Source organism: Macrobrachium nipponense, chromosome 18 (assembly GCF_015104395.2).
Source record: "Macrobrachium nipponense isolate FS-2020 chromosome 18, ASM1510439v2, whole genome shotgun sequence".
NCBI lineage: Eukaryota > Metazoa > Arthropoda > Malacostraca > Decapoda > Palaemonidae > Macrobrachium > Macrobrachium nipponense.
The window spans coordinates 38,896,690-38,916,301 of NC_087211.1; the positions used below are offsets into that span (position 1 = coordinate 38,896,690).

Consider the following 19,612-nt stretch of genomic DNA (forward strand, 5'->3'; position numbering starts at 1 on the left):
GCTGAGATATGCTTACATTGGTACGAAGACTGACTGTATATGTATATGTACAGGCAGTCCTGGTTATTGGCAGGGGTGCTGTTAAGCAAAAACTGCCATAATCGAAACTTGGCAATTTATGGCGCCATAACAATAGCTATAAAGTCCCTCACTAACATAAGGATGACAGATTAGAAACACTAAAATTTTCACTTTGTTGTTATTATTATAATTATTATTATTTGAGAAGAATCTTACCTACTGTTAAATTTAGCTATGTCTCCCCGCCGATTAGGCGAGTCGGCATTCAAACAAAAAATAAATCGAATGGCTGCCCGGGTGACTGTCCAGTTTACCTGTTCTCCACCAGGTGTGTTTTGAATGTTTTAGCTCTTGTCAGAATTCTCCTTGCCGCCATTGCGGCTAGGCGATTGTTGGTATTCTATGAAGTTTGGCTGTTTTACACCTGCTTACGGTATTGTAATTTCATTTTCCTAGGATATCTTCCACCGGAAGTAAAACCAATAACATCAGGCTATGTAGGAATTTTTTGGTGTAACCAGGATGGTGAAATTGGAATTTTATACATTCAACTTACCTGAGGGATATATACTTAGCTATTTGACTCCGTCGTCCGACAGAAATTCGAATTTCGCGCACACGCTACCGGTAGGTCAGGTGATCTACTTACCTGCCGCTGGGTGGCAGGACTAGGAACCATTCCCATGTTCTATCATATTTTTTCTGTCGGCCATACTGGCAACATCGTTGTGGGTATCTCCAGCTGGATTCGTATTTTGCATTGCAATTGATCTTCGTTTGGACTTCTTGGTGACGTATTTGCATTGATTGTACTGGCATACGCGATTGTGGACCGTTTATTGGATTTGATTTATTTGGATTGTTCAAACATGATGTCTGATTCTGAAGTGTGGTGAGAATGTGTGTGAAATGGGGTGTAAAGTAAAGTTAGGATGCCGAAGGCATCGGTTGATCCTCATACTATTTGTAAGAAATGCAGGATGTATGATTGTTCTTTTGATAATACTTGTAATGAATGCAAGGATTTGAGTGCGGAAGAATGGAAATCTCTAACTTCATATTTGAAGAAGTTGGAAAGAGACAGGGTGAGGAGGTCTTCTTCCAAAGCCTTGCCTAGTTCTGTATCTAGCGGGGTTATCAGTAATGTTATACCCTCTTCTCCTTTTACTGCCCCATCTAATGTAGTTTCTGCTCCTTTAATAGAACCAACAGATTCGGCATCAGAGATTGCTAATCTAAAAGCCGCCCTTCGAAAAATGGAAACCAAAATGGCGGCCATTGAAGGTAAGCAGTGTGAGTTAAGTGCTGCGGATAGTGATATAAGTGTCCCCAGTGCTCTGGGAGGGGGCGTCTGATTGTCTCCACAACGCTCCCAGGCCTAGACCTCTTCAAGCGCCCAACCCAGAGGAGAAGGAATGTCAAAAGCCGTAAGGAGGTTGTGGAGGATCCCCAACAGTCAGACGTCCCTTCGGCTTTTTCTGTTTCGCCACAGAATGCCAGAGAACGCTACAGAAAAAGCGTTCTTCGAGAGTGTTTCTCCTCTTCGGAGAATTCTTCTACCTAAAGAGGTTGGAGATCGGCGGATCTTTCTCGCCCCCTGAAAAGATGTTGGGATGAGCCGAGGATTACATCGAGTCCTGAACGTTTTCAAGAGGAAGACCATTCGGTAATGAAGAAAGCAAAGAAGGTTCTTCCTTCCCCCACAGACTTGTGGGAACCGGTTAAAGACCGATCTTCTACTCCTAGGGTAGACAAGAATGAAGAAACAAACAGATACCTTCGTAATATGCAGGATTCCATCACTTCTCTGGTGGGAGTTCTGTCAAGAGACCCTCCTAGAAGGAAAGACGCTTTCCTGCCTATAAAGAAGTCTAGGCTGTCGAGGGGTCAGACTCGCCATCAAGATTTGTCATCTTCGGACTTGGAATCGGATTCGTCAGCCTTACATAGACCGAGCAAGATCCGTTCTCCTGTCATGCGCAAGGCGCCAGCCAGGCGCGAATCTCCAGTCAGACGTGAGACGCCAGCCAGGCGTGAAGCGTCAGCCAGGCGTGAGGCGCCAACCAAGCGCGAGGCGCCAACCAAGCGCGAAGCGCCAACCAAGCGCGAAGAGCCTACTAGGCACGAGACGCCAGACAAGAGCGTCGAGCTTTCTAAGCACGAAGTGCCAGCCAAGCGTGAAGCACCAGCCAGACGCGAAGAGTTTAAAGGCGCGAGTTGCCAGACAGGCGCGTCGAGCCTTCCAAGCGCGAGACGCCAGTTTGGCGCGAGGATCCTGTCAGGCGCAAGACGCCAGCCAGACGTGTGACGCCTCCCAGGAGCGAGGCGCCAGCCAGGCGCGAGGATACTGCTGGGCGCGAGACGTTAGCGAGGCGCGTGACGCCAGTTTTGCGCGAGGCGCCATCCGGGCGCGAGGATCCTGACAGACGCGTGACGCCTCCAAGGAATGAGGCACCAGCCAGGCGCGAGGCGCCGACTAGGCGTGAACCAGTCAGGCACGAAGCGTCTACTAGTTGTAAGACGTTGACGTACTTAGTCCTTCCCCTACTAGAAGCATTTCTCCTAGAGAACCTACTTCTCATGATAGAGAATCGATCAGGAGAGAGCGATCCCCGTCTAACCTTGGCCTTGAAGAGGTGTCTGAAGAAGAAGTCTCTACCAACGAGGGACTTTCTAATTACAAAGTCTTAGCCTCGTTACTTCTCAAGGAATTTGGGGACTCTCTTAGTCCTGCTGCTCCTCCTTCACCGAGATCGCTGTTTTCGAGCACGAAAACGCCGAAATCCTCTGCTTTCATAAAGATGAAGCCTGCGATTTCAATGAGAAAAGCCCTCCAGTCTTTGGATTCCTGGCTTTTGTCGAAGAAGGAAACTCTTAGAACAGTTTATTGCTCTCCTCCCTCCAAGCTGACAGGGAGGAGAGGTAGATGGTATAAGACGAAAGAAGCTATGGGCTTGATGCTCCCCTCTTCTGCAGATTCAGATTTCTCTAGCTTAGTAGAGTCAGTTAGAAGACAGTCTCTAAATTCTGCAAAGGCGTCTTGGAGTATGTCTGAATTAGATCAGCACCTTAAGGGAATATTCCACGTATTAGAAGTTTTTAACTTCTTGGATTGGTCCCTTGGGGTGCTGGCTAAAAAGACGAATGAGCCAGATTTTCTTGATCCGGAAACCTTACACAGTGTCCTATCTTGTATGAATAAGGCTGTGCAAGATGGTTCTGGTGAGTTAGCTGCCCTGTTCGGATCGGGAGTAGTAAAGAAAAGATCTCTTTACAGTTCCTTTCTGACAAAAGGAGTTTCTCCTTCTCAGAGGTCCGCCCTACTTTTCGCACCTCTGTCAGAGCATCTGTTTCCTTCGCCTTTAGTAAAGGATATTTCGAGATCCCTTTCAGAAAAGGCAATGCAGGATCTTCTAGTGCAATCCACGAAGAAGAATAGACCTGCAATTCCTATTCAGAAGAAGGTGTCTCGTACTCCAGTGGTGCCCTTTCGTGGAGCGTCCTCGACTCGACCAACTACGAAGAGAAAGCCCTTCGACAAGCGTGGAAGGTCTTCCTTCTGCTCTTTCAAAAAGAGCAAGTAGCAGCTATGTCCTCCAAGCACAGGTAGGGGCCAGACTTCAAAACTTTGTGGAGCACTGGTCCTTAAGAGAAGCAGATCCCTGGACTCTTGTCTGTTCTACAGAAGGGTTACATCATTCCCTTCGTAGACAGACCTCCTTTAGCAACATCTCCAAAGGATTTGTCGACGAGATACAAGGACCTTGGACTGAGAGAGACTCTCCTGCAGACGGTAGTGTCGATGAGGGACAAGAATGCAATAGAGTTAGTGCGGGATCCATTCTCCCCGGGTTTTACAACCGCCTTTTCTTAGTACCAAAGGCTTCGGGGGGATGGAGACCCGTTCTGGATGTAAGCATCCTGAACCGGTACGTGGAGAAAAAGAAGTTCTCCATGGAAACTTCAGCTTCGGTTCTGTCAGCCCTATGTCAGGGAGATTGGATGGTCTCCCTGGACCTTCAGGATGCTTACTTTCATGTTCCGATTCACCCATCGTCAAGAAAATACCTCAGATTTGTAGTACAAGGACAAATCTTCCAGTTCAGGGCCTTGTGCTTCGGCCTATCAACCGCTCCTCAGGTATTTACGTATCTGATGAGGAACGTGGCCAAATGGCTTCATTTAGAAGGGATCAACATCTCTATGTATCTCGACGATTGGCTAATCCGGGCCAAGTCGTAGAAACTATGTTTGGAGGACCTACAGACTACTTTGAACCTGACAAGGACGTTAGGATTACTCGTGAACCTCGAGAAATCTCAGATGATCCCCAGCCAGAACTTAGTTTATTTGGGGATTCGGATGGATTCTCGGGGTTTTTGGGCTTTTCCTTCCCAGGAAAGAATTGCTCGGGGCTTACAGAAAGTCTCGAGCTTCCTAGAGAAAGAACGGAGTTCAGTGAGGGAATGGTTAAGCCTTCTGGGAACCCTTTCCTCACTAGAACAGTTCATTTCTCTAGGAAGACTCCACCTACGCCCTCTTCAGTTCTTCTTAAGAAGAATTTGGAGTTGGAAGAACGGGCAACTTTCAGACATTCGGAATTCCTCTGGAAGTGAAGAATCATCTAAAGTGGTGGTTGATACCCTTGGAAAAGAACGAGGGCTTGTCTCTAGAGGTTCGGAACCCAAACCTAATCTTGTTCTCAGACGCTTCAGAGAAGAGATGGGGAGCGACTCTAGGGACAAAAGAAGTATCAGGCCTATGGAGGAAGGATCAACAAGACTGGCATATAAACACCAAAGAACTTTTTGCTGTTCTCCTAGCCCTAAAAGCCTTCGAAACAGAAGTAATAGGTCAAGTGGTACAGGTCAACGCGGACAACACCACAGCGTTGGCCTATATCAGGAAACAAGGGGGGACTCACTCTTTTTCTCTGTTTCAGGTAACAAAAAGCTGTTATATTGGACGAAAGACAAGAATGTGACTCTCCTCACACACAAGATTCGTGAAAGGAGAGAAAAATGTCAGAGCAGACAGGCTAAGCAGGTTAAACCAAGTGCTTCCCAAAAAGTGGACCCTTCACATTCAGGTTTGTCAAGCTCTGTGGTCCCTGTGGGGCAGTCCTCAAATAGACCTATTTGCCACCTTCCTATCCAGAAGGATAGAGAACTTCTGCTCCTTAGTGGAAGACCCGAGAGCTATAGCGGTGGATGCCATGCTGCTGGACTGGGCAGGCCTAGATGCCTACGTCTTTCCCCCCTTCAAAATGTTAGGAGTGGTTTTAAAAAAGTTTGTGGCGTCAAAAGGGATGAGACTAACACTCGTCGCCCCCTTTTGGCCATCTCAAGATTGGTTCACAGAGGTACAGGAATGGACGGTGGACTTCCCAAGATCTCTTCACATTCACAGGAGAGATCTTCTCAAACAACCCCATTTCGAGAGGTACCATCAAACCTCCCCACGGCTCAATCAGCTCTGACTGCCTTTCGACTATCAAAAGACTTGTCAGAGCGGGAGGCTTTTCAAGCAAAGCTTCAAAAGCAATTGCTAGGGTGGGCCCGAAGATCCTCAACTATTCGGTCTACCAATCCTAAATGGTATGTTTCAGAAGATGGTGTAAGAAGAATAAACTGTCCTCCTCCGATACCTCTGTGACCAACATTGCTGATTTCTTGATTTTCCTTAGGGAGGAATCTCAATTATCAGTTTCAACCATTAAGGGTTATCGGAGTATGCTCTCTGCTGTTTTTCGAAACAGAGGTTTGAAGATAGCAGAAGATAAAGATCTCCACGACCTTATTAGATCTTTTGAAACCTCAAAAACCATTTCTCCTCGTACTCCGAACTGGAACTTGGATGTGGTTCTAAAATTCCTGTCATCAAATAGATTTGAGCCTCCTCACAGCGCGTCGTTTAGGGATCTAACGAGAAAATGTATTTTCTTGTTGTCCTTAGCGACTGCGAAAAGAATTAGTGAAATACACGCTCTAGATTCTCGAGTAGGATTTAAGAGTGGTGTGAAAATTTGTTTCTTTCCCTCCAGTGTGCACTCATTTTCACGTTCCTGTTAGAAGTAAGGTGTTGGGCCCTCGTTTGTATGTAGGCCGAGCCTAGGACTGCCTGCGACAGTTGGAAAACGTCCGCTGCCAGGGAAACCGGGTCGGTTCTCGGGACAATGGGATTCTGTGCCCTCTAATACCTACTTCGCCCTTTTCATGGTCTGAATCTCGTTTAAACCCCTATACAGGTATTCTCCTACTTACGATGGGGTTAGTTTCCGAAAAACCCATCGTAAGTTGAGAAAATCGTATCTCGGATATAGCCTAGCCTACACTAAGTTAATTCAGTACCATATAGGCTAGGCTATATACACATATATGGAAGATTAGCCTACACTACACAGTTATACCTATACATATAAGGTATAGTAATATATTAATATCAGCTAGTTCGGGTGTTCAATGCAAGATTGACTTATGATAATTAAGTATAAAAAAGAAAACTTAATAATAAGAACAAGGATCAGACTGTAGCGTAACAAAGGGTACTCACCAAGATTCGGTCCGTTGTCGGCATAACGTGATCGGTGTCAGGCTGTTCATGGCTACTATAACTAAAGATCGGAAGAGGAGGATGATGATAAAGCAGCAGGATCATCAATTCGCTTCCTCTGATAGAATTTCTCTTCTGTTAGTTCAGGTGTCCTTAAGGAAACAATGTTCCGAGACGTACAGGATCGAGTCTCAAGTGAGGGGTAGGGCTGGGGGGAAGCGTGAATGCACTGGAGTCGTTCTCTGAAGAAAAAATCCATTGTAGGGTTGCACAGTGCGTTTTTTTCGTTCTTCATAAATTAATCAGTAACATGCAACACTGTCTTGATGAGCCCTCTGAACTTTTGGCGAAACCGATTCCCCCTCGTCCCCATCCATTTCACTTAAAAGTTTCAGTCCTTGATCAAATAAAGCAAAACGCCTCTGCCAGTTTTTTTAGTCGTAAACGTTCGCTCCGGTTCTCTTTTATTTCTTATTCCTCTTCTGCTTTTTTTTTTCTCTTTTTTTTTTTTTATTCTGCAAGTGCAATTAAATCCTCCTGCCGTTAGCTCTACATTCTTGCACATCTATAAGTTCTGGATATCTTCCTCGTCATTTTCGTTAAATCTAAACTTTTCCCAAGTATCAAGATCTTTTATTGATTTCCACTTCTTCATTCTGATCGAAACCTTTAAAAACGAGTTCACATACACTTTCAGCAGATTTTTCCAGACCCCATCATACACTCTTTCTTTACCGCCCCTTCCACGCCCTTCCAATGTTCATAATGGAGTTAAGAACACTAAATTCTTTCCAGAAGTTCTGAGATCTTTCTCCTCATTATCAGTAGCCTGAACAGCCTGGCGCAAACGTGTTCTGAAGATAATACCCTTGAACGTAGCCACAGCACCCTGATCCATGGGTGTATGAGAGAAGTTTGTGTTTGGTGGCAGAAAACACAACTTTTAACATTCTCGTTAATATCTCCGATGTGCTGAGGGTGGCCAGGAGCATTGTCGAGAAACAAGAAGAATTTGAAGGGGATGTATTTTTCCTACAATGATCTTTCATTCCGGAATGAAGCAATGAACGAACCAGTCTCGAACAATATTGCAGTCATCCAAGCTTTTTTATTATGACGGTAATGCACAGGAAGTGTCTGCTTGCCAATGTTTTTTAAAGCCCTTGGATTTTCTGAGTGATAAATCATAAAGGGCTTAAGTTTATACCCAGCCACATTTCCCCCAAGCAGAGAGTCAATCGATCCTTGTATGCCTTAAACCCGGGCATCGCCGTTGCTTCTTAGGGAGTAGGCCCGTTGTGGCCCATACGTTTCCAATAAAGTCCGGTTTCGTCAACATTAAAGATTTGCTCCTGGCAAAGTACCTTCATTAACGACGATCTCGTGTAAAACATCCTTTAAATTTAGCGGCCTCCGTCGGTATCAGCGCTTGATGCTTCACCGCTAATTTTCACACTGTGAAAATTATGGCGGTTCTTGAAATGACAAAACCATCCAGCACTGCTGCAAAACTTTTGTTGTGGTTATCATCATAATTCTCTTCAGTCTTCAAAAAAGCATGCGCGCCTTTGTCTGTTAATGGTAAGAGGGTGAGCGGCATACGCTTTTGTATTTGATCCTCCATCACGTGACCAAGTAACTGCTCCATTTCTTCCAAAGGCCCTATCCCTCTTCTTTGATAACCGTTGAATGAACTGAAGCAGATGCCTTTACAGCATCCATTACGCTTTTCTTTTGTCCTTGAGGATGTGGAGGATACCGTCGATTGCGATAAAAGTTCGTCACGTGCGATAACCATGACTGCCTTTCACGCTTCACGCTGGTTTATTATTTTCAGTTTCTGCTCCAAAGTGATGGATTGCCTCTTCTTTTTTTGCACTACCAGCAGGACACCCTATTTTTTTTTTTTGGTTGTTTGGCAGACATAGTTTTTTTGTTTTAATTTTTCGGGTATTAAAAAAACTCTCAAAAATCACAAAACGAACACCGACCTAATGTTACTTGGTGAAAACGAGCGCAAGTGAGGGTTCGAAAACTCATTGCCACTGTACTACGCCAGCCTCTCGCTCTCGGGCCAACCATATCGTACAGCGTAGTACGCTGCTGCCAGCGCTCGCTGTGTGCGAAATTTAAAAATACGCATTTTCAACTTTTTTTTTTTTTTTTTTTTTTTTTTTTTTTTCTTTTTTTTTTTTTTTTTTTTTTTTTTTTTTTTTTTTTTAGTATTAATTGCTAACCCCATCGTAACATCGGATTATCGTAAAACCGGATTATCGTACTCGAGCACTACCTGTATATGGTGGGGTATAGGGCGAAAAATGCAAAGTCATGAAAAAATTCATAGAGCTTCATATGGCAATTGAGAATACGTATACGAAATATTTCGTCAAAATTCCTCTCACTTTCGTAGTTACAGGGTAATTAGTAAAAACATAACTCAATAAGCCTAAAACATTCATCCTTACAAGAAAATGCAATATTTCTTCTGTTATCGTAAAATTTGATCATTATTGGCAAGCAAATTGTGAGAAATGGGCATCTGTAGAGATTCCGTGGCTCGCAGAAGCGAGTATCTGACTGTCGGTTCAACCATGAATCAGTAGGAAAACACAGATTCAAGTCACTAGACTACACGTTCGAGTTTCACCTCGTGATATTCGCTTCTTTTACGTATGTTTATGTATGTTTCAGCAAGAAGTTTCATCAGCCAATGAGGAAAAGACAAAGGAAAAACATCTTGCTAACATACAGACAAAGAAAAATCGCTCAAGTATTATTACAGAATATCGTAATATAGAGTCAGTAGTTAGTGAAGAGAAAGGGGAGGGTTGCTTAGTAAACGCCCCCCCCTCTTGCCTGACAGCACACGTCACACTGTCCCCTAGGCTACGATCATTGAGCAGAGATCTTCATTTATGATAAATAACTAGTTTTGTTTTTATACCCAAAAATGGAATATTGCAAATTCAATAATCATGATTTATTAAATTGTCTTTGTAAAAAGAGTACACCTTCGAGTTTCACCTCTGACATTCTCTTGCATTTATGTTTGTTTATCTTGTGTTTCGGCAAGAATGTCATCATGCTAAAGAGGAAAACACAAAGCGTTTGCCAAAGGACCGTTAAAAGAGTTCACATGAGGACCATTTCGGTAAGCGTCAATGCTCGCTCCGTAGGCGCGTTCTGTCGTCTTCAACACCTAGTTTGAGGTGTTAGCATGCATAGGCTTAATAATATATGATATAGGTGTAGACATTTTTTGGTTATTCTAAATTCTTGTATGCTAGCATATTCCTTTTTCTTCGTAATGCTTGTGTTTGTTCTTTGTGTGCTTCCTCTTTGGCTATCGGCAAATCTCTTACTACTGCCTGGATTAATGTTTCTCTTTCAAGTCTACACTATCTGTAGTATCTACAGTTCTAGCCGAGTTAGATATTCTAGCTTCAGAGATTTCTAACTAGTTTCTTATAGGAATGCTTTCAAGTATGTACAATCGCTTTCGTACAAAGCGGGAGCGTGTTGTAACTCCTATCCCACCGCCTCCCACTTTTGGCGTCTCGTTCTCTCTCTCCCTCTGTCGACTCGTGCAGACTGCGGACCAGGATTCCCAGACGTACAATAATTATCGTACGAGTGTTGACTCATTTGAACGCAGTTGAATGATTGAATCGTGCGGAGTGGGAACTTGGCTGAGTCATTAGTCGCTTAAACTGTCTTGCTCTCATTGAGTCGTGGTGGATTCGTTACACCTCTCATTGATAAGTGTCACTTTTTGCCGCCAAGGGTTGCGGAGAAAGAGCAATCCTTTAAGCTCTTTGTTTACCTCCTGTCGGCAGCTGTCTCCTTCCGTCACCCACTGACGGAAGAAGTCTCCTTCCGTCGCTCGCTGACGGAAGAAGAGTTTGAATGAAATTGGAGGAACTCGTTTTGGGCCGGTCGGCGATTGTTGCCACATTACGCCTTCCTGTAATTCTCATTTTGTTGAGGATAGAGGCCACATAGAGAATATATTTTGATTGTCTTAGGTATTTTGGCGCACTAGAGAACCAACGCTTTCTCCAATTGAGAGCATTTCGTAACTTTTTTTCTTGTCCTCGGACACAATTTCCCTTTATGTCTGCCTTGGCTTGTTGTCTTGTCTTTTAAAGTCGCGGAGAGCCGATGGCCGCTTTTTGCTGTACAACGCTTATTGGTCCTTTAACCATCTTTAATAGGAGGCTAGCTTTCTTTCTCTTTCCTGTGGGGAAATGAACTCGAGACAGACAGACATGCTGATGAATTTTTAGTCTAACTTGAGTTATTATCTTGTATTTACGTTGTCTCATCTCTGTGACTTCTTAGAGAGGTGGAGACGCCAACCCAGCGGGAGTTTTTAGCGAGAAACAAGTAATACAACAAATAACTAATTCTGATGCTGCAGGGTAATGTCCCCATGCTTATACTCTATTTGGAAGTGAGAACACTTTCACTTCCTGTCTGATTATGCAGTTCGGGATTATCTATTGGTAGTCTTATTTTATACTTTTTCGGGGATAAGTGCAGATTCAGGTTTTCGGTATATGGACAGTTGCAGCCTCCTAACATGCATGGAGAGACTTGGGACCAGTATGTTATATGGTGGGAGACCGGTGAAGGGCAGTTGTGATTCTTTGTGATTGTCCCTCCACTGGTTTATTCTCCTTCATAGCTTCCCTTGTCTTCAGCAGAGATCTCTCATAATCCGGCTTTTTAGTAGGATTTTATATAGAGGAATGATGGTCCAAGGGTAATTCTTTAGGAAGACACCCTTAAGTAATTGGGAGATATTCTTGGACATTGGAGAATGAATAACAGTAAGTGTCTGCCCATACATATACTGGTGGGGTTTTCTAGCATGGTTTTAGTGCCTTTCCAAAGAATGGGTCAGAATTGTGGTACACATGCAAAATGTATTCATTCCACTACCATACATACACAGTCAACGTCAGTCCTTCAAAGGGTTTTTTTTTACTAGCAGGTATGTTGTTAAATTCTTATATTCCCAAATTCTTATCTAGTGATGTGGGGATGATATTTAATGTGCATGCTTGTTGGTCAAGATGAATAGCATTGTGGGCTGCTTGAAGATTTTTAGACCGGAAAGAAACTTCCGATATGGTAAGGGCTTTTTCGTCATTAGGAAACATGGCCTTATGGGTTATTTTCAGATAATCATGCTCAATTAATGTATGGTTTCAGCGTAAGAATTACGACTTACAAATAACTTTCATTGAATTTGTAAAAAGTAATCCAGAACCAGCTTTGGCTCCCGGACGTAGGAGGGATCACTTTAACCAGAATCTTCCATTTGGTCTTAAACCTAGTCCAAGTTTTGGTCTTTTCTCTGTCATGCAAACACAGAGTTTAACTAGTGTCATTAACCTTTCATGCAACATAGAAATGGTCAACTACACCTTCCTGGTAAAACTTTTTAGATGTCAGGGCAGTGGAAAAGACATCAGGATGCTTAGCCGTTTATTCCTGGTCAGAAAAAAAAGTCTTTTTGGGAAGTTTACTGCTTTTGAGTGAAATGAAACAACATATTGGTTTTGATCATCCCATTCTGTGGGAAGGACAGTGTTTTAGCAATTGGGGATCAGAAGAACAACTGCCTACAAGGGCCCTGACAGCCATAAGTTTTGGCTCTTTGGTGGATTTAAGGAACACTCATTTAGCTTCCTAGCATGTAGATGAACAGGGGAACAGCTGAATGATTACCTATACTTTGTTGGCCCTCAGTCTGAGCATTGGATGGTTCCTTAAAGTGTGCCTGATTCAGGACTCATAGGCCTGCCCCTTTTATCTACTCTGATTCTATTGAGCAATTTCCTGTTCAAGAATTGCTTAGTCTCCTGTAGAGCCCTTGTGCATCGGGGCAAAACTTTCAGAATTTCCAATGCTCTCGGTAGATGTCTCATCTTCTGTTGAGAAGAAATCAACTCTACTACACATTCCATACAGTTCATTGAGTAGGCATCTTTAACTGCTTGAGGAGTAGAATGTCCCCTCACAATAATAAGGATTTTCAAGTTATCATAGGGTCTGTCCTTAATTTAAAACTGCCATGGCCTGGGGTCAGAATCTCTGGGTCATGTTTGTGTTGCTGATGGTACCATTCTGGAGGAATTTTCAGCACCTGGAACCTTGTAGGACGTCAATGTTTTCTGTTTAAGAGGAGATAAGACTTTTCACTGTCTACTTCCAAAGTTTAGCGTTCCATACGTACTTTCCTCAGTATTGCATCAAGACTTTTAGATCTTGCTGAGGACCAGCACTGTTAAAGGTGTTGAGTTTGAAGCCCCTTTATCTCTATATCAGTCTCCTTTGGTGTTTAGATGCGGGTCTAAACTTTATCTGAATTTACTGTAAAACTTTTTATTTAGCAGTGGTTAAATAAGTAAAATTTGCTGTTAGCACCCTCTTTAAGCTGGTGTAAGGGGAATGCTATTTTAGCTTTATGCATTAGAGCTGAGGGTGATGTTAAGGCTATGCTTTACAGTTCCCTGTAAGAATTCCAATCTAACCCCTTCCCCTTGGGGGGAAAAAAGAGGAAACTTGAAACTTCTCTATCTGTTGGCATTTAAATTAAAGGTTCAAACCTAGAAACATTTTTATCATCCTTTTTAGAGACCTTGAACAGCTTTGTCAAAGGTAAATGCGGGAAGAGGCAAAAATTAACCTTTGGGTTTTGTGGTTTTGGAAGAAAACAGATGTTGTGGTCAAAGTTAGCCTGGAATGAGGGAAAAAATCAACCTTTTGTTTTGTGGTTTTAGAAAACCTAGAATGTATTTGTGAAGGTTAAGCCTGGAAGAGGCAAAGTTAACCTTTTGTGTTGGATTTTTAGAATTTATAATGCCTTTTTGCAATGGGTTAAAACTTAAGGCAAAGTTAACTTTTGTTTTGTGGTTTTAGAAAACCTAGAATGTATTTGTGAAGGTTAAGCCTGGGAAGAGGCAAAGTTAACCTTTTGTGTTATGATTTTTAGAAACTTTGTCAAGGAACACAAGGTCCTCTGTGGACATAATGGATAGGCTAGTGTATGAGAACTAGCTCCATCTATTCTACCTTTTATTGAAGTTAAACATTCATAATGTTGAGCACCAGTTGCAACTTCATTTAGTGTTAAGTCAATTTGTCGCTCCAGAATAGGATTGATGTATCACAGTAGAAGTACGATTCAGTTTTTGCCTGATCACTACCTTAAGTATACAGAATTGTGTTTGAAAACAGTAAAGCCCTTAAATTCGCTACTTGTAGTGGGTAGTCTTTTCCTGAAACCGAAAAAAGAGCAATTCTTTAGGCTGTTGTTTAAATCCTGGGTTTTTAATGGATTTTGGGGGAGCATGAAGGTACAAATCTTTTTATAGGAGCATATCTTTATATTGTAAAGGTATTCATTTTAACCCTTAAACGCCGACTGGACGTATTTTACGTCGACATTTTTTGTCTCTCGGGTGCCGACTGGACGTATTTTACGTCGACATACAAAAGTTTTAAAAATTCGTGGAAAAATACTTTTAGGCCTACCCAGCCAAAAACTCTTGAATCACGCGCCCTTGGGGATGCTGGTGAGTTCAGTCAAGGATGGTTGTTGTTTTTGTTTACAATCGTTACGCAGGCGCGCAAGCGCGAATTTTCTTTCTTGCCCGCACTAAAAAGTATCTTTGACACATCATCGGAAATTATTTTGTCACTTTGACATAATTTTTTACCATTTTAAATTAGCCGTTACATAAAGTTTTATATATGAAAATGTGCGCATTTTTATGTAGAACACAACAAAAAAATACTCATGATTGTAGCTTTTATCAGTTTTGAGATATTTTCATATAAATAACGATAATTGCCAAATTTGACCTTCGGTCAACTTTGACTCTACCGAAATGTCAAAAAACGCAATTGTAAGCTAAAACTCTTTATATTTTAGTAATATTGAATCTATTACCTTAATTTTTGCAACTAAATGGAAGTCTCTAGCACAATATTTCGATTTATGGTGAATTTATGAAAAAACTTTTTCCTTTCGTCCGTCGCCGTAACTCTTCCGAAAAAAATCATACATGCGATTGTTGGTATGTTTGCCCACCATTTAAATTAGCCGTTACATAAAGTTTTTATATATGAAAATGTGCGCAATTTCATGCACAATACAACTAAAAAAAAACCCATGGTTGTAGCTTTATCAATTTTGAAATATTTTCATATAAAAAATGATAAGTGACAAATTTTTCAACCTAGGCGTCAACTTTGACTCTTACCGAAATTGGTCGAAAAAACGCAATTGTAAGCTAAAACGCTTATATTCTAGTAATATTCAAGCATTTACCTTCATTTTGCAACAAATTGGAAGTCTCTAGCACAATATTTCGATTTATGGTGAATTTATGAAAAATAACATTTTCTTTACGTCCCTTCCGCCGCGGTAACTCTTCCGAAAAAATCATACGTACGATTGTGGTAATGTTTTGGCACCATTTTAAATTAGCCGTTATATAAGTTTTATATATGAAAATGTGCACAATTTCATGTAGAATAACAACAACAATAATGAAGGTTGTAGCTTTTCTCATTTTTTGAAATATTTGCATATAAATGACGATAAATAGAAAAAAAAAACCACGTTCGGGTTCAACTTTGACTCTACGAAATGGGTCGAAAAAACGCAATTGTAATAGCTAAACCCCTCTACATTCTAGTAATATTCAGTCATTTATCTTCATCTTGAAACAAATTACGAAGTCTCTAGCACAATATTTAAATTTAGGTGAATTTTTTAAAAAAAAAAAACTTTCCTTCCCTCCGCGCTCGGATTCTCCGCCACAAATCTCCGAAATGTGTACGTCCCATTCTTGGAATATTTGCTCCGTTTCATATTATGGCCATTTCATAGAGTTTTATATATGAAAATGTGCGCAATTTCATGTAGAATAAAACGAAAAATATTTGAAATTTTGTAGCTTTTTCTTATTTCCTAAATAAATTGCATATAAAAAAATATATATCAAAAAAAAATTCGACATTCGGTCAAATTTAACTCGTCGATATGGGGTCGAAACTGCATTTGTAAGCTAATATTCTTATAGTATAGTAAAAAATATTCAATCATTTGTCTTCATTCTGAAGAAATTGGAAGTCTCTAGGACAATATTTATTTATTATGGTGAATTTTTTAAAAAAAATATTTGTTTACGTCTGCGCGTTACGAATTCATGCATTATTTGTGATATATTTTTCATCTGTTGTTGCTTTTATCGTTTTACAATGTGTTTATATACCAAAATGATCGCAATTTAGTGTATAATACAACGAAAAAAAAAGTAACTTGACCTACCTTTAACCTTTTGCGCACAGCGCGATTTGAATACAATTATATATGAAATTTCCTTTTGCGCTATCATATATCGCATTATTTATATTATGATAATGATAATTTTTTTCATTTCTGATGGTTGCATACTAAACTCAGGCAATGACAAAAAAAGGAGCCAATTAATCTTGAAAACTAAGCGCGCTGTGATTTTTGAAAAAAAAAATATTTTTTTCCGCTTTCGCGCTCAATCTGAAACACCTCCGGCACACGGGAGACATTTTTTTTTTTTACCGCTTCGGCGTTTAAGGGTTAAGTGACTGTCATTAGATAGGGCTATTGGACCCAGGCACAGGGGTCCCTCATACCACTTGCATTTCATGCTGGCTGAATCAAAGCGGTTTTCTCCGCAAGGCTACTCTTTGCTGCATACGTATGCGAGCCTTGCTCCCTGAATGGAATCCAACTTATGGTGGTAGTAAAATCCACCAAGGATTCCAGATCAGGTGAGAATGTTTTGGGTTTCGTAATAAGAAACCTTTAGCTCAAATGGCTGACGGAATTTTGTCTAGCTGCCACTTCCCACCACCTCCTTTCTTAATGTGGGAATCAGCTAAAATTTAACATAGGTAAGATTCATCTCAAATAATATAAATTTCATATAAAATTTATTATTTGGATACTTATCTACTGTTAAAGTAGGCCCACCCAGCCTCCCCACAACTTGATGGGCTGTAAAGGAGAATTCTGACAAGAGCTAAAACATTCAAAACAACACCTGGTGAGAACAGGTAAACTAGACGGTCATCCGGCAGCCCATTCGATTTATTGTTTTTTGTTTTGAATGCTGACTCGCCTGATCGGCGGGGAGATATAGCATAAATATAACAGTAGGTAAGTATCCAAATAAGGGATTTTGACGTAAGGAAAAATCTATTTCTTTTTGGCGATGGCTCGTAGTCGCTGCGCGAAATATCCTTTAAATCTATTATTTCTAGGGTAAATGTACTAACACATACCAGAGAAATAAAAAAATAAAGAAAAAGGTCAGTATAACTGACTCGCTCACCCTCCAACCGAAGGGTGTCGGTATGAACATAGGCAGAGTGAGACCACTACCACAAGCAAATACCAATAGAAATCTCCCACAACAAAAACCCTCCATGAGGAGAAGCCGACCCACAGAGTGAGCAGCTCGTATACTACTACTCCATCATGCTGCCGACTGCTGCGCCTCTGGTGGCCCATCCTGAAGTTAGCAGACAATCTTGGGCGAAGGATGGGTAGGGTGGGATTTCGCTGGCGACACGAGCCAATCGCCCAGAAATAGATTTTTCCTTACGTCAAAATCCTTTTCTGGGCTCAGCTCGTGTCGCTGCGCGAAATCGTAACAGAGAAATAGCACAAGATTGTAAACAAAAGTAATAAAATAAATCAGACATAGGTCTCAAATAAAAATAAAGTAAATATAAAAAGAATATAATTGCTAAAAAATACAAATACACAGTGATACAAAATAAAAAAAAATATGCTTAAAATTACCCTTAATTCTAAACATGGTTTCTTAAAAACATAAGGTAATTTACATATGTACAGAGGTAAATTGGCTTACATGTAACAAAATGGTATCTGTGTAAAGGCATGTATCAAAAATAAAAATAGCAATTAAAACAATAACAAATGAACAAATTAATCAACAATGATAATATATAAGGAATGTATGATACTTAATATACAAAAACCGTAATCATTATAAATGATGTATCCCCTAGCATTTAAAAAATAACGGGGGTAACATCCATGAGATCAATATCCATAATCCTCTGTGAGTGTCCCTAGCAAAAAAAAAAATAAGGGGCACCACTACATCATCATAAAAGCAGCTAAGGCACAAAGGTGAATGTAAATGAACACGGTAGGAATAGACGAACTGTTGGGTGGAAGCAGGTAGAAAGGAGGGGCTGAATCTCTACTACAAATTAACTAGAGTCAGGGGGAAACTATGTTTCCCAGCTTGCTACTGCTGAAAATTTCAGAGCTTCCAAGGACTTAAGGTAATGACGTTTGAACACTGTCGGCGATTTCCATCGGTATACTTTTTCCAAACTCATCGAAGGTTTCATGTGTTGGACATAATTTAATTGAGGTGGCTACTGCTCTGACATCATGTGCTTTTGGGAAAGAGTCAGGATTGGCTTGTTTAATTTAATAAAGTACAGGATTGTTGCCCTGATGCCTTTAATGGATAAAGTTCCACCTTTTTCCCTCTTAAAGAGGGGCCACCCGATGAGGATGAGGAGGTCCTGGATAGAAAGGCTCGTAAGGTTGAAACTGGACAAAGGGATACATCTTGTGGAAGAGGTAGTACTTTCCAAGGTTCCCACCTCATCAAAGGATCGTCATTCTTTGCCAAAAAGCTAGTTCCGGAGAAAGTAGGAACTTCCCCTGTGGGAAGGAATTTGGAATATGATCCGGATCTCTGGATAAAGCCGACAGTTCTGAAATTCTTGCTCCTGAAGCCAGGTTAATAAAAATAGGGTTTTCCTTAGGAGCATCATAAACGAGCATGTGTCCATTATCGGTTCGAAGCCAGTTTTAGAACATCGTTTAAGAACCATGAAAACTGACGTAGGCCTCACAGAAGGCCTAAGTCTAGCACATGCCTTAGGAATAGACAGAAGAAGTAGGTATCCGTCAAGTCTATGTTAAAATCCAAATTGAAATATCTTTTCAAGGCTGACTTGTTTGTAGTAATCGTGATAGCTGCTAAACCTTTTTCAAATAAGGATCTGAAGGAAGGATATAGCTGAATTAACTGTCATGATTCTGATATCTGACTCTCTCAGGAAGGTTGCTAACTTTTTGACAGCAGCATCATACTGCCTCAAAGTTGAATCCCTTTTATCGGATTCCAAAGAAGAGAATATTCTGAGGGTCAATATTCAGCATCTCTTTTTGCCGCAAACTTCATGAATCCATAAAAGTTAGGGTTTTTGAGAATCCCTGAGGAAGCGAACACAGTCTCGTTTGTACTGACTGGGAGAGCTGGGACTGGGGATCCGAAGAGGACGAGGCCCAGTCAGAATTTAGGATACCAATTGCTCTTCGGCCAGTCTGGGGCTACTAGAGCCACTGACCCTTGAATGTCCTGATTTGTTCAATACTTTCATAAGGAGATTCACTGGAGGGAAGACGTAAATCTTCTCCCAGTTGTTCCAGTCCAAAACCAGAGCCAGGGCCGTCCGTGGCGTAAGCCAGAGGGTCCAGGTGGGGGGCTACATAAAACACGGTAGTTTGTGGTTCGCTTGGGATGCGAAGAGATCCACCTGTAGCCCTGGGACTCTTGAAGGATCCATTGGAACGAACTGTTGTCTAGTGAACCATTCCGACTCTAGGGGTACTGATCGGGATAGGGCGTCTGCTATGACGTTTCTCACTCCAGCTATGTGAGTGGAGGAAAGATGCCAACTGAACTTGTCTGCCAGGGAGAAGATGGCTACCATGACGTGATTTAGATGACGTGACTTGGAGCCTCCTGTTTATACAATGTACTACCACTGCGCTGTCCAGACTAGCTTTATGTGGGAGTACTTTGGTTGGGTGTAACCTTTTTAGAGTCAAGAACACTGCCATTGCCTCAGTACGTTTTATATGGTTTTTAAACTGAACAGGAACTGGAGTGACCAAACCCTCCCCTCCGAACCTTTTTGACCT

The 19,612-nt window shown here is 41.4% G+C and overlaps 1 protein-coding gene across 1 annotated transcript in view; it reads left to right on the top strand.

Moving 5' to 3' along the window:
• Positions 1–1,690: 1,690 nt before the first annotated feature.
• LOC135196558 (cyclin-dependent kinase 7-like) overlaps positions 1,691–19,612 on the top strand; it is a 94,351-nt gene continuing 76,429 nt past the window's right edge. Inside the window, 3 exon segments of the mRNA XM_064223404.1 lie at positions 1,691–1,831; positions 9,265–9,408; positions 11,791–12,012. Of these exon segments, the coding sequence (XP_064079474.1) occupies positions 1,691–1,831; positions 9,265–9,408; positions 11,791–12,012 (507 nt within the window).